Here is a 20,286-nt window from a genome sequence, read left to right on the forward strand (position 1 = left end):
ATATATATATTCTAAAATAAAGTCCCTGGTAGGCGTCCGTCTGTTTGTTCGGGCTTATCTCGAGAACCACTGGAATGAAATGTTATGCAGTTTTCACTATTCTATTTCACTATTCTATAGAGCATTTTTCGAGGAAGGTTTAGGTGTATGAAACATTAATGTATGACAAAAGGAAGCCGAGCATTCCTATTTCACGTGAAAAACGATTCTTTAATTTCAAACGAGTTCAATTCCCCGGTAAGAGACTGCTTTGGCATGACAATAAATAATTCACAGGGACAGACACATGATGTGGCTGGATGTGACCTAAGTGTCATCCTCAAGGACAACTTTACGTGGCCCTTTTGCGTGTCACGTCAGAACTAAGGGGTCTATGTACTAAGGGGAGAATGGGGGTAAAGGCAGAGAAAATCCCTGTACATACCGCTTCTCAATATGTACTAAAGGAATTTTCTCTGCCTTTAGCCTGCCAGTGCTAAGTGCAGGCTACAATATCGCAGGCTACAGTGACTTCACCTGAGTCACTTAGCGCTGCCATAGACACCTATAGCAGCGCTAAATGTCCCAGGTGTTACTAAGAGGAGATGTCATTTAACGTCGGGTGTCTTCTCCAGTGCTGATATCTCCTCCTGTAGCTGCCGGTATCTGCTTCTTCTCATCGCAGAAGCAGAAAGTGCTTGTTGTTATTTTACAGTTTGTTGATAGTTTTAAAAAAAAAAGTCACTGCTGCAGCATCCGGCCGGTAGATGGAGAGTCACATACAGGCTATCAGGGGAAAGGAGTCCCAGCTGTTACCGCTGAGGGAGGGACTTAGCGTTCACTGTCATCGGCAGGTCTATCTTTAGTAACAACTGCGGTAGCCACATCCTGCTTCGCAGCGCTAGCAGGCGATGCAGAAGTGGAATTACTGTAACTCCATGTATGTGGAGTGTTAGTAAATAGACCCCTATATCTTTTCGTGTTGACATCAAGAGGAACAAGGACTAATGTGCTCTACAAGGCAATCTTATATTACCTTGGTTTAAAAAAGACTATTGCCATAAATTCTAAATTGCTCCTGTGCGAAGCCAGCGCTGATCGCTATAAATAAATATAAATATTGGATCAATATTCAGAGTACACTAATTGTCCATCACTCAATGATTAGTCTTAAATAGATGGAGCAGGAACAGTTTCTTGTTTGTTTTTCTTTTCTCTCTTTGAAAGAGGAAGAAATACATCATAGCATAATACTGTAAAATAAGACAGATTACTACTTGGTCCACTATACACTGCAAAGAATCATGTATAAATGACATGCACATTTATTTTCCTTTATATAAAGAGATACACAGATGATTGGAGAGTCCAAAGCAAATATGAGAAGAAAATATGATATGATCATGCAATAAAAAATACAGCCCCCTTGGTATTGTGCTTACAATATAAATTCTTGCTTGTCAGATGACTAAAAGAAAATGCAGCCTCCATTCCTCCTTATCGCTTTCCATATTCCTATTCAATGTATGATTGAAGGAAAGTAGAATAAATGTAGACCCATTTAGAGTATTGGTAACAGCAGAATGACGGTGACTCTTTGGATGCTCCCCTCAAACAACTGATCTTATATAGTAACTTATCTTATACAGTAAGTTATCTTATAGAGTATTTGAAGTTAAATCAGTCTGATAATTCTCATAAACCAATTTAGAATTCTCCAACTTCTTGAACTCAAAGCGCGGAGGCTGCACATAGGCTTTTAAAGGCAACCTTTCATTTAATAATTCCAAAGAATTTGCATGTATTATAATAAATTGCAAATAGCACTTATCTGATATGATAAAAAAAAGTTCTCTGGTCATCATGCAGGAATAAAAGTTCTCTGGTCATCATGCAGGAATGAACCTCCAACAATGCCAGCATAAAAGCAGAGGTAATAACACACAACGCGTTTCATTCTCATGCCACAAATTGCATTCACTTATTTCTTCAGGGATATACATATATAGGATTCAGGACCTGAGCTTATATGGCTTTCTAAGAGATTTGTTATCATCAGAAATCTGGAGGGGGGATTACGGACCGGGGGTGGACCGATCCCTATCATAACAGGTAAACAGCAGCTACATACAGCTCATAGGACATGACATACAGATAAATATATGTGCATAATATAAGTACATGCATATCTTCTAAACTATTCAACAGTTGCAACATATAACTTGAAATGTGTAACTAATGATATAAATGACAGTGAAAGTAATAAAGTAGTTTCCACTTTGTGCATCAAAAAAACACATTGTTATCAGTCCTAAAGGACATACAGAGGGCTACATTACTTAAAGAATGGCAAGAGATTTGACGTTTAGAATGCTGTGATCTATTGCTTACTGCCAGTTACTGAGTCATTGCATTTGGAGCTCAGCCATGTTGGCACCACTAGGCACAGTGACGAAAAATGGAATAACGGATTAAGGCCAGGTAAAATTAGGATTGTCAATTCCTTACTAACTTCTTTGAAAATAAATTGAGGTCACCTTTGTTAATCGTTTGTTTTGCAGAAAATAAATACCACCATATTTAACATTTTAGTTGTTAAGTCATAACACAATGTTTCAAAACAATTATTTTGAAATAAACAATTATAATTGTCTTTTCCACAATGCTATAAATAAAATCATCTGTGATATTGAAGTAAAACTAACATACAAGAGGATTGGGTTTATACATTTTAGACAGATACATAGAAATTAATGATTAATATAAAAAACATAAACGTAATGTAATATGCCAAATGTATGTGGATTGCTCTGGTACCACATGTGTAGTGCTAACCAGCAGTTAGGGTCATAAGTGATCTTTTGTTAAATATCAACGTTTTATTAATGGGATTTTACTAACCTTGACGGAGTGCACCATTTACCGCCGTCTGCTAGCAGACACTTTAACAGCAGAATTAGCTGGCCAATGAGGGCAAGGGGTGCAAAGAGAGGAGTGAATACAAAGTATCCAGCCCCATGTCTCCCAGGGGCCCAGGAGTACAAGGGAAGTGTAAGCATGTCCCTAAGATGGCATAGCCACTACCCTCTTGGCACATCTTCTATGTAGGGCCACAGAAGGGGCATGGCCATGCTATACCTCTGGTATCAGGGCCCAGCTGAACTCTTGACAGTCGCTAATAGGGTGTCATGTAATGACATGACACCCTGATAAGGGGTGCGTTATTTTTCCCTCCTTTCCTGCTTGTTTTGTTTTGTTTTTACCCGCCGGCAATTGCCAGTTTAAACCTCAAATTTCTGAAGCAAATGTTCTGTTATTCATTAAATAACTAACATCAGGTTATAAGTAATATATATATATGAACTCGCAAAGTGTTAACCAGAATTTATATACCTTTTAAATCATTTGGATCATTAGAACAATAACATTGCACACAAGATGTAGTAAAGCAAAAATGTATATAATCACAGTATTTAATCTTCACAATGCTAGTGAAAATACATTCAGCGATGAGAGAGAAATAGGGGAGAGAGAATGAGAGAGAATTCAAGATGGTTGCTAAGAAATCATGGTGAGAGTTATGTATGTTGTGCTTTGATTATACGTGTTTATAGGGGATAAGAATTATTCTTGCAATATGCAGATACTATACCTAAGTGATATGTGGAGCTCATCGTACCTAAAATAATACTTAAGGGTGTGTGTGTGTGTGTACAGATATGCAGAGAAATGTAAGGGGGATTGTAAGGCCGCCCGGATCCTATTGTTTACTGACCTCATGGTGGCAGCCATCTTGACTGCAGACTCCATTCCACACGATTATTACTTATAAAAAACCTATTTGTACTATACAATCCCACTATGATAGTATATAATGTCACAGTATTATCATAATATGGCTAGTAATCCACAACTCTTATGGAACTACAATTACTAGCTGATTTCAACCTGAAATATACACATTCCATAAACTACAATATTTCAACCAGATCCCATTATACAATATTTCAGAAAGTATAAACTAACAAATAGTGTATTCTCATACTTGCCTACCCTCCCGATTTGATCGGGTGCAGCTCCTGACTTCCTGGGAAGGCAGGAAAGCCTCCCGGCTGCCGTCGACCCCTCCTATCCCCCTGCAATTACAGTTAAAACCCCCGCAGCGGGGGAGGGGGCAGAGACGCGATTCACATGGAATGGCGTTACTTTGGCCCCGCACCCTGCTGCACACTGCCTGTAATATCGACAGTGTGTAGCAGGGGCGGGGCCAAAAGTGTTGAAGTGTGCTGAGGGACTGTGAGGAAGGGACTGAGGATGAACAAATGGTCACGCCATAAATCTGAGATCTGATTTACTTTATCGAAAAACTGTATAGTGCTTTTTCAATGCATTGGATTGTACATCAGAATAAATATATACGAGGGCTGATTGAAAAGTAATGAGACTGCCTCTGCGGTTGGACTGCCGTACTCTTCTTTGTTTGGTCACAGAGAGTGGAAGATCTTCGTATGTTTCATCATGGCGGATGAGGAAAATGTGTCTGAGAGATTACGTCAGAGATGTGTGACTGAATTTTGTGTTAAACTTGGAAAAAGCGGAAATTAAACTCATGAAATGTTACAGCAAGCATACGGTGGAGAAACAATTAGCCGATGGTGGAAGCACTTTAAAGAGGGTAATATGGGCGTGACTGAAGAAACGCGTTCTGGGAGACCATCCACCGCCGTTTCAGATGTCAACATTGCCAAAGCTACAGAGATGTTGCAAAATGACAGAAGGATAACTTTACGCAAACTTTCGGCTTCACTTGGCATCTCATTTGAACGGGTTCAGCAATGGAACTGAAAATGCATCGCATGTGTGCCAGGTGGGTACCCAGAAATCTCACAGAAGAGCAGATGCGATGATGAGGTGAATCGTGCAAGAACGCTGTTCGAATGTCGGTGAGGATTCATTCCTGGTCCTTGACAAAGACCAATCTGGTGCACAGGAATTCCATATTTGGTGGTGTCTTATTATTCATGTTATTTTTTTTCACTATTATACTACTTCACTTTGCATGTTTTATGTGAATACCTCATTAAATGTTATCGATTTTACACGAGATGGAGCAATTTTCCATTTGTTTGAGGTAACACAGTGAAGGTGAATGAAGTATCCATTTGAAGGGATATAAGAAAGACAGAATATCCATAGGACGATTGACAACCAATAATCTGGAACTAGGATTGTGAGTAGTTTTATCTGCTCAATATTTGAGTGAAATTATTTTCGAGCATATTATTCCATTGCTATCATATTTGTTGTGTATTACTCCATTGCTGAGGTTTTGTGCATATCACTCCACTGCTGAGTTTCAAGGATTGTCCCAACAAGTGGAGCACAGATAACCCATTCTTGTTTTATTCATGTGTGTATATCTTAGTGGTTGGTGTTCTCCGCTTAGGGTTATCAGCTGCACCCCGATTCAGAAGCGCCACCAATACATACCCACTGATTAGAGTTCATAGGAAACTATGGGCCTGATTCAGACCCACTCGCAAGCGGCTGTCCGCTCGCAAGTGGGTCGATGTTCTGGACTAAGCATGCGCACGACGGAGGGAGCTCCGTCGTGCGCATGCGCCAGACGCGACGTGCGAAGGAAAGTCCTTCGCTCGTTGTGTCCGATCAAAGGGGGCGTGCTGTCAATGTTGATTGACAGCACGCCCCCTTTGGTAGGCGTGCCTCCCTGACGGGGGCGTTCCCACGGGAACGCCTCCCGTCAGAAGCCGGCCCACTGACATCACTAGTGATGTCAGTGGGAGTGATTTTGGCTCTGATAGAGCCAAAATCACTCCGGAGCTTGCGGTTGAAAACCTCAACCGCAGGCTCCGGCTCGCAATTTCGATGGTCGCGATGGTCTCGACCGTCCAGAAGGACGCTCCATTTTCATGGAGGCCAGCCCTCATTCAGAGCGTGCGCTCTGCTCAGAGCGTACGGCTCTGAATGAGGGCCTATATTTACTATTTCTTTTCTATTATTATTTTGCTCTCAAATTATTTGTTTATATGTAGTAGATTGTTTGTTTTTAATGTGTAAGTAAATGCACTTTTTAATGCAAAATCGCCAATATTATTATTATTATTATTATTATTATTATTTTGAATTGTATAGTGTGGAACTTTAGAATCTACATTATTAATCATACATTTTAAGATTGTAATTCTCTTGGACTAGTGCCATTCAAGGTAAATTAATACCACTAAGGCCTATATTCAATTTGGAGCGAAAAGCCGTTTTCGTGTGTTTTTGGCGAAAACTTTTTGCAGATGATTTCATTTTCGCCTGTTTTGATTTTACTCTGTATTCAATTTGGAAGTTTTTTCACCTAGGCGGAAAGTCAATGCAATGTAATAGGCGGAAAAGTTTCGCCTATGAATAGCAGGCGGAAAAAAGTGCAGAATTGGGGTTTTGGAGTGCAACATTGCGGGAACCCCGTGCAGCCTTCAGACAGTCCCCCAAAGGTAAACTGTGTACATTTAAAAAAAAAAAAAGACTTAACAACACCCCAAAAAATCACTTTGAATTTTGGGGGTAAAAAAAAATGTTGGGGGACAAAGTTAAAAACTAGCGAACTTGACTCTGGGGAGGTCCCCAAGTATGCCCCAGGTGTTTTTTTCATTGTAGAGGCTTGCGGCAGGTGGATTTTTCACGATTTTTTAAATTTCACTTTAGCAACTTTAAAATATGCTGGCCCCCATTTTCAAGTACCCCAAATTTGCTGGGATAAGTTATTTTCTGCAACAAAGACTCCTGAATACTATTCTGCACCACTTATACAGAAACGCTATTTAGCAGCTATTGAGCCCGTTTAAAAACACCAAATACCTTCAGTAAGCCAAATCGGGGGGTACCATAGCTAACCCCCATATCAGAGCATCTTTTGGGGAGTATTAGGGTGATTTCCCCAAATCTGAGAGTACTTTCTGCTTGTTTAGTTTTGCCGGGACCCGTTTTCGCGTTCTTTCAAATTGAATACGGCGATATGCGGGCACGCGTGCGATACTTTTCCGCCTGCAAAACAGACGAAGTAGGTGAAAAGTCCAGGGAGGTGAAAAAGTATCGCTGGTCCGCTCAAATTGAATACGGCTCTAAGTCTGATGAGAATATTACCATCCAAACTGTATGAATAGAGGGTCTGATTCAGAGACGCTATTTGCGGACGGTCGTTCCAAAAAAGGGGCCGGCTATTTAAATTGAGCGCTCGCTCATTGCGGTTTGTTGACGCCTCTATGTCTGAGCGAGCGAACGAAAAATACACTCGTTATTTTGTAAAGACGCCCCTTTGCTGTTCGCATCACACGTCATCTCCGGTATTTATATGATTAATCGGGTACATCGATAGGCATCTGAACTGCTTGCAGAGCTTGTGGTAGGTTTTCCCTACCGCAATCACTGCGAGCAGTTCAGGCTAAAAGACAACCCAGTTACGTGGTCGATGACGCTCCTTTACTATTTATGCACTCCCATTAAACGCCCTTTTTACCGTTAGGCACACCTGCGTTCGGATCTCCACTCCCCCGTTTTCAAGCACCTTCCCCTGTTACCGCCCACAAACGGTACATTCTGTCAATCAAATTAGCAGCCCCTAGCTGTTTTGTGAGCGCACGATTTCCGACCGCAATGGCTGGTTTGCGCATGCGCATTACGACCCATACGCATGCGCAGTTGTGCGAACACCGCTCATAGCGAACGAGCGGCCGATTACGAGCAGCTCTGAATCAGGTCCAGAGATTGTAACAGTCACCGGAAGCTGCAAGAATGATGCCTGTATTTTGATATCAGTCACAAGAAGAGTCCCTATATTGTATATTGTGAATAGGAGCTCCATGTTTTGTATATGAGTCACTTAAAGGGTGCCTGTATTGTATATTGATTTTAGATGCTCCATGTGTTGTATATTGGTCACTAGAAGGATCTCTGTATTGTATATTGTTCTGTTGCAGTCGGCTGGCAGAAAGGCAGGGGACCCTTCATTGTGTTTGTCCTCGAGGCTGAAAGTTGCCAGCCAGCCCTGCACACAGCCTTCCATAATCAGGGCCGTAGGGAGGGTGGTGCGGCCGGTGCCTCTACACAGGGCGGAATCCTCCAGCGGCCCCCCGGCCACACACTTCTCTGCGCCGGAGGTCTGCAGGAAGAGACCTCTGGCAGTGGAGCGCGCCACACAGTGAAAGTCGGCGTGGGATCCCGCTCTCCCTCCTCCCCTCAGAAGGAAAGGTAAGCACTCAGGGGGGAGGAGGGGGGCGGAGAGTGAACGAGAGGGGCGGCAGTGCTGCACAGGGTGCACTGCCGTCCAGCTATGGCGCTGTGCATAATATCAGGCTCATTCTAAGAATACAACACTATAGTCTATATTTTTTTTATGGCCACAGAATACTCACGAAACCATACTGCATGCTGTGATAATGTTAATGTAGTAATGGTTTAATTTCTGTGCCGTACATCTCTGTCTCACTATAATATCTCATTGCTGTACAATTTCTCTTGTACCTGATATTGACATCAGTGATAAATTATTTAGAATAAATTACTCTTCATCCTTAAATCTATTGCATGATTACTGCCTGGCCTAACACAATTACTGCAGTTTGGTTTGTTCTAAAGATATTAACCTTTAACCTGGGAATTTAATAGTAATGTATTTCATTTTTTTTTTGTTCAGCTTTAGATTATTAAAATGAATTGTAAGAGAAGACACAATGACTCAATCACTCTGAATATAAGTTCAAGTTGTAATAAATACAAGTTTCAAATGACAGTCTTATAGTACTGTCCAACCACTTAGGCAGACTAGTCTAAGTGTATCTACCTGTCCAAGTGTCAGTGAACAGAGGGCCTGATTCAGAACCGCTCGCAAGTGCTATGTGCTCGCAAGTGGGTTGATGGTCGGGCAGTGCACACGCGAGCCCCGGAGCGAGCGAGAAATTACTTGCTCTGGCGCTCGCATCCAAAAGGGGTGGCTGTCGATGTTGATTGACAGCTCGCCCCGTTTGGTAAGTGGTCGGGGGGGTGGCTGGCCAAACCCGAAGGAACGCCTGCCATTTGGGGGCGGCCCCACTGACATCATGAGTGATGTCAGTGCTGAGCTTCTGGCTCTATTAGAGCCAGAAGCTCACTGGGGCTTGCGGGAACGAGACCTTACCACAAGGGTCTCGTCGCAAGCCCGATGGTCGCGACCATCACTTGGCTGCTCGCAAAAGCTGTGGGTGGTCACCCACAGCTATGAGAGTGGTCAGGAGGCTGGTTTAAAAAAAAAAAAAGCGGTTGCCCTGATTCAGAGCGAGCGCTCACTTTTTGCGAGCGACTCTGAATCAGGCCCTAAGGCTGAACCCTAATCTGTGTGCCTGGGGCTAGATGCTGTTTAGTATCTTAAAGACACCAACTCATGACACATTATAAATAATTAATAAACTATGAATGGTTAACAGATAAAGCTCACAGATATGAGGCAATTCTAAAGCTAACAGAAACATTTTACATTTAACCCCTGCACCATGAATAATCAATATCCTTAATTGTGGATGTGGGAACTTTAAGGCAAATGTATTCAAAGATATTAGTGCAATTTATTGCACCCTTTCTAATAATAAGTACAAGGATAACTATCTTATTCATTTATTGTAGGGTTTAAAACAAAGCTAATATCAGGTTGCTAGTACAAGGTGACAGTGTAGATTTTGAAGTGTTAAAAGTCTGTAATATTTTCATTTTGTTGCCATTAACATCATGGTCTGGAGCAGAAAATAGCTTTTAAATCAATGACAATTGGATCAGAGTGATAACAAGGATACAATAGATACAATATTATCCCTTGTCTCTCACTCTTGATTCTGGTTCTGTAATCACACTGACTCTTTCATGGGAGGTGAAATTGACTCATTTGCCTTCATAATTACTTCAAATGTGTATTCATCAGGAGACTGTAAATGTACTGAGCACAGAGAGCCTCCTTTCAGGGTAATAATCTCAGCATTGTGCAATGGCAGGATTATTATGCAGGAGGTGCAGTGCCATTTAATTGGTCTGTGCAGAGAAAAGCTGGCAAGTCACATTAATTTATCCTCATAGCCCTAAACGGGGATGGGGGCATCACTTCCAAAATATTAGTCCACCTCTCCTAATTCTACAGCCCTTTCCTTCATTTCCTCCAGGCAGAGTGATCTCAGTACCTCATAGTTCTATAAAAATGTCGCCACAAAATAAAAATAAATGGTATATTTGTCAGTAGACAATTGTCATTAAGGGTATTGAAAAAAGTAAGAGATTGCATTTCAACTAATATCAACATTTTCTTCCTCTCAGGGACATGTCATAATACGGATAGTGTTGTGCATGAATCCCCTGTAGGGACAGTAAGAGATGAGTGCTGGGGGGATCTGTGTACTTCCCATCCAGGCAGCTGGGGATCTTCTCATACAGATTATCCAGCATTCATCCTGTGACACATAACAGACCACATCCGCCACTTCTATCAGGAAAGAACACATTTGTTTGGAGATCGATAACATAGATGCCTGGAGCAAAACTTATTCCTATGCTATTATACTACTAACGTGATATTATTATTTCTCCTGCCAGGAAGGGAGAGCTTTCAGTATGCAACAGGCAATAAGGGATCATACAGCAACTTCATTCAAAAAAGCACAACCTGTAGCTAAAGTAATGCAGCACCCTATCCTTGCCACTTATCAAAGTACTTTATGTCTATCTATCTATCTATCTATCTATCTATCTATCTATCTATCTATCTATCTATCTATCTATCTATCTATCTATCTATCTATCTATCTATCTATCTATAATAAAGTATATCACTTAAACACATGTAGCTAACATATGAGTAATGCAGCACCCTATCCCTGTCACTTATTAAAGTACTGTATGTATGTGTGTGTGTGTGTGTGTGTGTGTGTGTGTGTGTGTGGTGTGTCATGTAAATACATGTAGCTAAAGTAATGCACTAGCCTGTTTCTGCGCTATCTATCTATCTATCTATCTATCTATCTATCTATCTATCTATCTATCTATCTATCTTTTATAGCATATTGCGTACATGTTGTTGAGTGCTGTGGATCTTCATATAATGATGACAGATGAGAGCCAGGTGTGCACCCCAGCGTTCAGCTGTAATGTATCGGTGCTCGGTGGGTGCAGTACACATGATAAGCACATAAAATGCTGACTGCTGCTGCTATCAGATGTTCTGCTGCTGAATGATCATCTCCCAGCCCCGCTATCAGCTCGCAGCCCAGCACCTCTGCTCTACCCAGCATGGCAGGCTCGGGGTAGGGACAAGTGCAGAGGAGACACAGTCCTGGGAGCCTCAGGACCACTCAGACAGTAATAAATGGGAGGGATGGAGGGGCTAGGACAAGCCTGTGCCAGCCAGTGGAGGATTGGAGGAATACAGAATGATGAAAGGAGGGGAGGAGGGGGGTCTCTCCTTCCCACCACTGTAGGGGTTGGGGGTGGAAATGGACCTTGAAACTCGTTCCTTGGACTTTCTCCTGTAACATATCTCACTCTCCCATCCTCAGAGCAAGTGGAGGACCTGTAATCTCACACTTCCCCTGTTATCTCTCTCCCTCCCAGCCCTTCCCCTTTTCCAAAAACTCCAGCACCCCATCCCTTCTCTGTCCTCTTCTCACCTTCACCATACACAGACAGTGGCAGATTCAATGGGGGAAGGTTCTATCCCTGCTGTAGCTCTCCGGACAGGTCTCTGTCCCCTCAGCTAGGAACATCCCGTCTGCTTTTATCCCCTAAGTGGAGTGCAGTTTCCTAAAAAGATGGATCTCCTGTTCTGGGCATTTGCCATATTCTGTCAGTGGATTCTGCACAAGGTAAGGGGGACCAGAGGGTAGCACAAGCACTTGTAGCAATGGGAGATGCTGCAACATCAGAACTATAGGGACAGATTTATGTCAGGACTATAAGGACAGACTTGTATCAGGACTTTAAGGACAGGCTTGTATCAGGACTATAAGGTTATACTTGTATCAGGACTTTAAGGACAGACTTGTATCAGGACTATAAGGACAGACTTGTATCAGGACTAGGACAGACTTGTATCAGGACTATAAGGTTATACTTGTATCAGGACTTTAAGGACAGACTTGTATCAGGACTAGGACAGACTTGTATTAGGACTATAAGGACAGACTTTTATCAGGACTATAAGGACAGTCTTGTATCAGGACTATAAGGACAGACTTGTATCAGGACCAGGACAGACTTGTATTAGGACTATAAGGACAGACTTGTATCAGAACTATGAGGACAGACTTGTATCAGGACTATGAGGACAGACTTGTATCAGGACTTTAAGGACAGGTTTGTTTCAGGACTATAAGGGCAGCCTTGTATTAGGACTATGGGGAGTGGACAGGATGTATCTGGACTATAGGGACTGGCTTGTATCCAAACTATAGTGTCAGGCTTGCATCAGGACTATAGTGTCAGGCTTGCATCAGGACTATAGTGTCAGGCTTTCATCAGGACTATAAGGACAGGATGTATCAGGACTATAGGTACAGGATGTATCAGGACTATAGGGAGAGGCTTGTAGCACCTTGTTTGTCACAATGTTACAGTGAGAAAGTTATTAGAGAAGAGAAGTGAGAGCAGGAGAGAAGTAGGTGGGGGATGCGGGCTCCTGTCTAGGACTCCTCAGTGTGTGGGTTGCTGTTTCTCTATGAGACTAAACACAGTGAGCTCAGGGTAAATGAGCTCAGGTTTATTGGCACAGAGATGAGAATTATTTGTCTGCTTCATGTATCAGGAGTCCAATAAGCAGCCAGTCACTGACTATTCAGTCTCCTAAACTACAGAAAGTGCTTGAAATGATATTACTTGTATATTATATACTGTAATGCACAATGATTAAAGTTGGCATATTAGCTTCTGTAATTACAGTAGGTTTGTCAGCAAGCAGGACTGCCAGGGTGTCATGCCCACCTAGCCTCTCCACACTAACCCTTATTTTCTGTCTTCTAATGGGGGTTCTTCCATTGCAGATGAGAGAGGTTCTGGACACAGAGTACCATCCATTGTTGGGTCTCTGTCTTCCATAGTGGCAGTGATCTATGGCCCAGGAGCAAATTAAACAAAATGATTTCTGTGGTATATTTTAAACTCTGTACAGTGATTGCAAAAGTATTGGGAATAATGCATGAATTGTTTGCAGGAACAGGGTACCACCAGACACTGGGCATGCATGCTAATAAATTAGGTATTAACATGAAAATAGGGTAGATCACACAGTATATTTGAGGCCCACAGGGCAGTATTGGCTGGTAACTATATATTGCGCAAAAGGTGCCTTTGTAACCCAAGGCTCAATCTGTCCAATTAAATCTAGTATGTGTAGTGTGGCTTTTCAGTTTCAGTTGCCATAGAAAAGCATGCTGGTTCATAAAATATACTTCAAGAATTAATGAAATGGTATAATTTAGTGGTAAAAAAAAAAGCATAAACAGATAGTAAACATTATAAAGTATATGACCCAGCATCACCTGAGTACATGTGGTGGGGCTTATTATACAGCATCAGATGTTTTTGGGACAGAAGCAGTCTATGACAATCTTTTTACACTGACATCTAGAATCTTTTTACAGTAATGCAGTGGTCCCTCCCTATTCTATAATACTAAAAGGTATCACTGTACAACTATAAACTATGGAACAATTCTCTGTATGTAGCTGATTGCTCTGTTTAGTTTATTTAATCCAGTCAATAGAAAATAAGTGTGTTTAATGGTCACCATGCAGATGGTCAGATTGTTGGCGGGCACTGTTGCATTTGTGCGATGAGCAATGCCCACATAACATGAAATCAGTGCTCATTTCTTAGCTTGTGCACAGTGTCAGTGCAACCATCATGAAAATAATTTATATTCACAGCGAACATAAATTATAAATTAATAGGATTTTTCATACACTGCTCGTACACTATTCTCTTCTTCTACATGGCTTCCATTGTAATAGACACAGAAAAAACATCAATCTAGTTTCTACTAGGTATCTGATGTGTTTATTTTCTAAAAACAGATAATTTATACAATATTTAATACATTCTATCTATGGGACAATATTTTCATTCTTTCTTAGATTGTCAGCTCAGGGGAGCATATACTTAATTATGTATAACCTTCTGTGAGTAAATTGCTTTTGTTTGTTTTTTTTATAAAAACATTACAATAAAATATCCTATTTTAGATTATCACTGTTGTTTGTGTTATATACATTTAAAATGCAGAAGATCTGCAGGTAACATATGATAAAATTCCAGTTACCTATGACAGTAGATTACACACTTTGTCATCTAAAATTCAGTCATGTTGATACTGCTAATGATGAGTAATTGTAGGTCTTGTTGTTCTGTATTAGCATTGTACAGTATTATACTGGATCAATGTACGATGTGTGTATGTACAGTACACTACTCAGATTATACGTACACCTCGTCCTCTATTATAATTCTTATGTTATTCATATATGTTGTGGGATAATTCATGCGGTGTAAGGAAGGACAGCTACGAAATGAATTTCTGTAGGAAATTATTTTCAGAAGAGGAGATCAAGTGGATCAAATAGATCAAAATAATTGCAGTTTTAGGAGAATTATTTGTTCTAATTATAATGTGTCGGGAAAGTTGCATTTTTGTTTTCTAGGAAAACAGAATTTTGCGTCCTGCAGTATTCCTATTAAAAAAATGTTTTTCATTTTTTAATACAGAATTTCCAGCATACTAAAGACACAAAAACTCTCAAAGAAATATGTAGTGTAGTGTTTCCTTTACTAAAGAAAAGTTGAAATACCAAAATAGTCATTTCCTGTAAACTACCCACAAACAGGCTGTTTGTATATAATTTACATTGTTATTGTTCTCTATTTAAACCCCTGAATACAACGTTTAAGGTTTTGCATTATAGGCAAAGTGCATGTTACTTGGAGAAGAGTTGTGCACATAAAGCTGTACAGGAGAGCACAGAGAGCTGAACAGGTATGCGGAAATAATAAATGATATTAGACATGCAGAGGGGAGATTCCTGTAGTGCGGCACATACAAAATCTATGACTAAACCAAACAGCAAAACTATTACTAAGCCCAAAAAAACATGTATAACTAAGCCAAATAGATTTCTTAGGGCTTTGTGAATGGAGTGTGCAAAACAAAGCATGTATGGACATGTCTGGGGGGGATATAGATTTGTAGCTTATAGTTTTGTACATCAATTTACTCCCGTTCCATAACACAGTAATTGTCAAAAATGTTTATCGATGTATTAAGTGTGATTCCAGAACACATTAAGATAATTTATAGAAACATGACCTACTCTAGAGCTTCGAAACTTTAGATGCAAGGCTACTAGCTAATAAAGTGCAGTGCACAAATCACCAATATTTATGGGTAAGTCATCGATTTTCTTCCACAAAGGTGGCGTGTAGGGGGGATGTGAAATGTAGCATCTCTTGTTGGGAGGAAGAGGATAGATTGGTATGGTGTTGGTTTCTGATTGTGGGCAGCGCACAGAAAACACCTATACACCGTACATAACATATGCATCCAAATGCCAATACTTGACTTAGTTTTGCTAAACAAGATCTTTTAGTGAACCAGACAGGGAAAGTATATTTAGGGAGGTGTTCCCCATGTTGAGGGTCTGCACAGCATTTTTCTTCTCATACTGTAGAATGCTTTTTTGCTGGTGTCTAAGTGGCCACCCTATACTTTCCATAGATTCCCATGGTGATCTTTTGCACCATCTAGGCACATTTTAATCACTTTCATTAAAATAGTCAAACACACACATACGTGACAATTAAAAAAGACTATAAAATGTCTGCTCAGTTTCCTGAAGGGTGTAATATGATATGTCGACATTCATACTGTCAACATGGTCATAATGCCAACATTAACCAGGACGACATTCATCGTGTAGACACTGATGAATTGTGGGCATGTTAGAATGTCCATAAATCCTCCCAGGTGGCCCAGCTGTGACTTACCTGCTCCTGATGGTTGTAGCGGCTCCAGCGGAGTCTTCTGTGTCCCGGTGGAGTCATCTGATGAAACTGCGTTTCTGTGAGTATACCTGCCTTATCCCTATCCTTCCCCCTAGTGCCTATACCTAACCCCCCTTCCCATAGCCTAACCCTAACCTTCCCCCTAGTGCCTAATCCTAACCCCGCTTCCCGTAGTCTAACCCTAACCTCCCCCTGGTGCGTACACCTAACCCTCCTGCAGCCTGACCCCAATGTTGACATTATACCTGTCGGCATTGTGGTGTCAACATTATAAATGTCATTGTTGTAATTGTCGACCTAATGACTACATCTCTTCCTGAATTATTTAAACCACAATTATAGCAGTAGTATGGACTTTAAAGTGATTTTTTTCACTATATCCATGACACAGATTTCTAGTTACATCTGCTATCCTGCACTAACAAGGGTAGAGTACATTTCTGGAGGCACCTCCAAAATCTGGGATGTGGGCAGTTAGCTATAAATGGGCTAGACCGTTAATTATTTGCCTTTGTGCAAATAGAAATCTCTGTCTTTTGCACTTAATGTGTAGTGCTCTCTCTTTATATTATCCCAACAACCTTCATAATAACACCCTTACTTGTCACTTGGAATTTACTACAAAAAGCAGCAATCCCATGAAATAGCTGGTTTATTTTATTTATATATTATTGACTATAAATAACTGCGGAGACTATCCCTTTTCCCTTGTATTTTTGTTCTCCAGGCTGCTACTAATTTATGATGCTGCACTACCTTACCAACCACAGTCATATGACATATGATGTAGTGAACAGAGAGGCTTTGGAACACCGTTTGAGCTGTGTCTACACCGTGACATCCTCCTCCTCTTTCTGCCATCATTTGACATGCTGATGGCAGACAGAAGTGCCTGCACAGACTAATGCTGGGTACACACTGGTTGATATATCGGCTGATCAATTGAACGGCCAATATATTGCAAGCTCGTCGACAGGTGTGTACCCCTGATATGTCTGTGGACAACGCCATTCACAGGTATATCGCGTTGACTGTGCAGCACAGCTGATGGCCAATATATCTGCAGATATATTGGCACATCTGACTGTATGTATGGGCGTTCAGCCGACCACCTGTGCACTTGCTGCAGGGACGGACATCACAGCTGGGGGGGCAAATTCAAATGGCCAACCTAGCTGTGACGTCAGGACGACATGTAGAGCGGCTGATCTGTAAGTGTGTATACTTACCTGAATCCGCTGCTCAGTCGGCCGTCAAGTCAACCCAGTGTGTACCCAGCTTTAGTGTGTCTGTGTCTGGCAGTAATTATTGTTCACCCTCTAGAGAGATTTTTAAAATAGATGATGGTTTGTAGGAGGATAGCTAAACAAAATGACTATAAGATCATACTTGCCAACTCTCCCTCATTGTAAAGGAGACTCCCTGAAATATTAGCAAATCTCTGACTCCCTGAAGAGTCTAGCAATCTCCCTGATTGCACCTTACCCCCATTATAAAGCTGTTATTTATATAAAAAAACAGAAATATACATTCAAGTGAGATCATTAGTATCATTTCCCTGCATTGGGTATAAGGCACAATGATCCCTATGGCTACATGCATTTTCTGATTTGTATCAGTGTGTTTTCATCAACAAGTAGATCTTACTAACTGCTTTGGGGCTCATTTACATTTGGATGTTAATCAATTTCATGGCACATCTCTCAGATGCAGCAGTGCTGCATCATAATTTCCCTGAAATGCTTTTTCAATAGTAGGCAGGTATGTACAGTATAAGATGCTTAAAAGATATTTAAAATATTTCCTGTGACATTTCTGTTTTAACAAGTATCCCATTAGAACTCATTCACTTTATTACACCACCTTCACTATTCTATAACACCAGTTTTGTTTTGTCTTTATAGCTAGTGCTATAGGGGCCTATTCATCATCACTTATTTTTCACAAAAGCATGTGAAAATTAAAACTTTCCCATACTTTAGTAAAAAATAAGTGTCAGGGCATTCATCAAGTTCCGAAAAAACTATTTTTTCGGAACTTGATGGTGTTACTGAATGCCACCCTGAGATGGCGTTCAGCTCCGGATAATCTTCACAGGTTGCTGTTTACATGACAACCTGTGAAGTTTTACTAGGCTGCCGCTGCAGCAGAGGGATCTTTTCAGATCTCCTTCCTTACCTCCGGCGGCTCTGGTTTCCCCAAGCAGCAGGTCCTCTTGTGCTGCAGCTTCTCTGACAGGGGCTCTGGGAGAATTTTTTACTATACAGTATACTGTGGCAGCTGTGGTTACATACAGCAGCAGTGGGACACAGTGAAACAGCAGAGAAGGTGGAGAGTGGTGAGCTGCAGTGGCGCCCGGCGGGGGCAGGGTTGCAGCAGGGGGACAGACACGGGGGGTTAAATACAACAGCCGTTGGACACACACCGGCGGGGAAGGAGAAGAGTGGTGAATGGCAGTGGTGGCCGGCAGAGGAAGAGTGGCCGCGGATGGGCTGGGAGAGGCGGCGGCGGGCTGGGGGGTGTCTGGGAGAGGGAAGACAATCCGTGACACAGGGCAGTGGCTGCGACTGAGAGAGGGGAGACACAGGGTAGTCTAGGGGCTGGGAGAGGGAAAACATGGGGCAGGGGTTGCGGGCTGGAAGCGGAGACAGCATTGCTAAAAGGAGAAAAGTATCACAAGGCCGAAAAAGTGACTTGTAAAAAAAGCAGTTTTTCTAAAGTGATACTTTAGGCAAGGAGGCATGATGAAATGATGAATGGAGGCATAATGAATGATGAATGGAGGCATGATGAAATGATGAATGGAGGCATGATGAAATGATGAATGGAGGCATGATGAAATGATGAATGGAGGCATGATGAAATGATGAATGGAGGCATGATGAAATGATGAATGGAGGCATGATGAAATGATGAATGGTGGCATGATGAAATGATGAATGGAGGCATGATGAATGATGAATGGAGGCATGATGAAATGATGAATGGAGGCATGATGAAATGATGAATGGAGGCATGATGAAATGATGAATGGAGGCATGATGAAATGATGAATGGAGGCATGATGAAATGATGAATGGGGGCATGATGAAATGATGAATGGAGGCATGATGAAATGATGAATGGGGGCATGATGAATGATGAATGGAGGCATGATGAATGATGAATGGAGGCATGATGAAATGATGAATGGAGGCATGATGAAATGATGAATGGAGGCATAATGAATGATGAATGGAGGCATAATGAATGATGAATGGAGGCATGATGAAATGATGAATGGAGGCATGATGAAATGATGAATGGAGGCATAATGAATGATGAATGGAGGCATGATGAAATGATGAATGGAGGCATGATGAAATTATGAATGCAGGCATGATGAAATGATGAATGGAGGCGGAGGCATGATGAATGATGAATGGAGGCATGATGAATGATGAATGGAGGCATGATGAAATGATGAATGGAGGCATGATGAAATGATGAATGGTGGCATAATGAATGATGAATGGAGGCATGATGAAATGATGAATTGAGGCATGATGAAATGATGAATGGAGGCATGATGAATGAGTGCATGGTGAATGCCTCCGAACGGTTCTGTGAAAACTTAATTATCACAAGTGATAATTATGTAATGATGTATAGGCTCCATAAAGAGGGAACACTGTATACTGACTGCTAAAGTGCATATAAAATTATGAATGAATACAGTATGTGTATATATATATATATGTGTGTGTATATATATATATATATATATATATATATATACAATATATATATATATATATAGAGAGAGAAAGAGAGAGACACAGAGAGAGAGAAAATATTTTATCCATAGTGTATACTGTACACTAAAAATCTCTGTATAACAGTTGAAACACACAGGTAAGATCACAGAAATGCCCATACAGTGCAATTAAAAAATATTTGGATGTAATTTGAATTTAGCCATTACGAGTGCACAGTGGAAGCATCTATTTTGTGGGCTGTACCATTGTAAATAATAATAATGCAGCTTAACAATTTACTAGACACATCACTGAGACCTGAGCTACTGAATTGGTGGCATATACTCTCATTAACATTGTGTCAGAGTCCATAAAATAGGTGTCTCCCCTTTGAATAGGCCACTTTAATCTTTAGCTGTTATGTTCTTAATGTTTATTAGTTGAATTTATGCAATATACCTTATGCTGCTTCTATCATGACAATGTACTTTATGAGTTGAGT

The 20,286-nt window shown here is 41.1% G+C and overlaps 1 protein-coding gene across 1 annotated transcript in view; it reads left to right on the plus strand.

Moving 5' to 3' along the window:
• The first annotated feature begins 11,542 nt into the window (after positions 1-11,542).
• The window catches only part of LOC148534601 (neurexophilin-1-like), a 266,275-nt gene continuing 257,531 nt past the window's right edge, over positions 11,543-20,286 (plus strand). The window contains exon 1 of the mRNA XM_088466060.1: positions 11,543-11,861. Within this exon, the coding sequence (XP_088322186.1) occupies positions 11,808-11,861 (54 nt within the window). The 5' untranslated portion in view covers positions 11,543-11,807. The remainder of the gene's footprint in view (positions 11,862-20,286) is intronic.

This window comes from Taudactylus pleione, unplaced genomic scaffold, assembly GCF_031769625.1.
Source record: "Taudactylus pleione unplaced genomic scaffold, aTauple2 ptg000065l, whole genome shotgun sequence".
NCBI lineage: Eukaryota > Metazoa > Chordata > Amphibia > Anura > Myobatrachidae > Taudactylus > Taudactylus pleione.